We start from the raw sequence: 1,706 nt of genomic DNA on the forward strand, positions 1-1,706 counted from the left end.
CTGGGATTACAGGCATGTACCACCACACCCAGGTTCAACTCTGTGAACATGGGACATAGTACTATTATCCCCACTCTATATGTGAGGAACTAATGCACAAAGGAATTAAGTAACTTCTTGAAAATTGCATACGTAGTAAGTGGCAAAACCAGGAATCTAAGCAATTTGGATTGAGTTCATGCGCTCAACCAGTAAGATAGACAGATAGATCGATAGATAGACAGACAGACAGACAGATAGATCTTTTTAAGCATGTTACAAATAAGAGAATTATAGTTCATACACCCTGCCCAAGGTCACACGAATAACTAGCCCAAGGTTATTCGAACATTCGGCTGAATACAAAGCCTAATGTCCTCCCACTAACAACTTGCAATGATCCCAACATAAATATGATGGAGGGCCAGGGATGTAGCTCAGCTGCGCAGGGCCTGCCTCACAAGTGTGAGGCCCAGAGTTTGATTCTTGGTACAAAAAAAAAAAAGACCATATATAATGCATGTGGGAAAAACAGCTTAAAGCTTAAAACAACTCACAGGGAGAGTATTAAAATTATGAGGAGTCTTCAAAGTTATGAAAGTTATTAAAGGCAACATACATGGCTATGACAACTATCAAACTAAAATATTTCATCAACCTCAAAGGTAAATCTAAAAGATTTCAGTTGCATTTGATAATGCTTCCTTCTCACAGTAATTCAGATAATTATAAATGAAGACAACTGCAAAGACAGTTTCTTACCATGGCAACCAGCATAATACCTGCCAACAAGACTAGGACTCAGTAAATGTTTGTCAACATTTATTTAGTATCTATATGGCAATCACTGAGCTGGGTACAATACGGGAAGTACGGCATTACTAAGTCAGAGTTCACTTTCAGGGAGCTTCTTTTCTAATTCCACGCAGCTAACAACCTAAACGAACAAATAAAATGCATTTCTTACCATTTCAGTAGTCATCACCTTTGCTACAATATGTGTTACAACCTTTTCAAACTCTCTTTTTCCTTTCCTACGTCGCAGAATTCTTGGGAAAAAAGGACCATGAATTCTATAATTAAAAATATTTATTTGTGGTTAAATTTATGGCAAACACTCCACCTATCCTTAACTAAAACTTAGTACTAAGTATCTGCTAAAAGTAGGTTTCAGTAACTAAGCTTTTTGAGGGCAATGAACAACTTCAGAGCAGCGTGATATTAAGATCTTTTAGACAACTGTTTAAAGCACTAAACTCTAAAAATCTTTTCTTTTAATGAATTGTACCTGGAAATCTGCATGAATCTCCCTGTAACAACTGTCTCATCCACCTCCACTTACCGACGTAGGAGGGAATTTTCTTGACTGCGCCTTCACAGTCCACTGAGTTGTAGACTCACACGAAGTGGAGATGAGCTACATCCTGCGACACTGAAGCATGAAAGCACTTTGCGACACAGCTAATTGTAAATACACTGTTCAATTAACAGATTGCTTTGGTTCAAAGGATATGGTCCCTGAAGAATACTTAGCTATTGTCCTCCTAGGAGAATTATTCTAACTTCTCAGAATTGTTTTTCTATTATTTGCTATCTGGCACTTCTAATTAGTTCTACCCTTTCTCCTCTATTTTTTACATTTCCTTCTTCCTGTCTCATATGCATTTAAGTATCTCCAAAAGAAAGTCACAAAAAAGTCAGTGTAACAGCAGGCTCTTATTACTGTC

The 1,706-nt window shown here is 37.5% G+C and overlaps 1 protein-coding gene across 2 annotated transcripts in view; it reads right to left on the reverse strand.

The window, feature by feature from the left end:
* Positions 1 to 1,706, reverse strand: part of Shcbp1l (SHC binding and spindle associated 1 like) — a 43,802-nt gene that overhangs the window by 9,174 nt on the left and 32,922 nt on the right. For both annotated transcript variants that reach the window (XM_023706866.1, XM_004646590.2), the window contains exon 5: positions 947 to 1,052. In XM_023706866.1, coding sequence (XP_023562634.1) covers positions 947 to 1,052 — 106 coding nt within the window. The remainder of the gene's footprint in view (positions 1 to 946; positions 1,053 to 1,706) is intronic.

This window comes from Octodon degus, unplaced genomic scaffold, assembly GCF_000260255.1.
Source record: "Octodon degus isolate 3935 unplaced genomic scaffold, OctDeg1.0 scaffold00273, whole genome shotgun sequence".
Lineage (NCBI taxonomy): Eukaryota > Metazoa > Chordata > Mammalia > Rodentia > Octodontidae > Octodon > Octodon degus.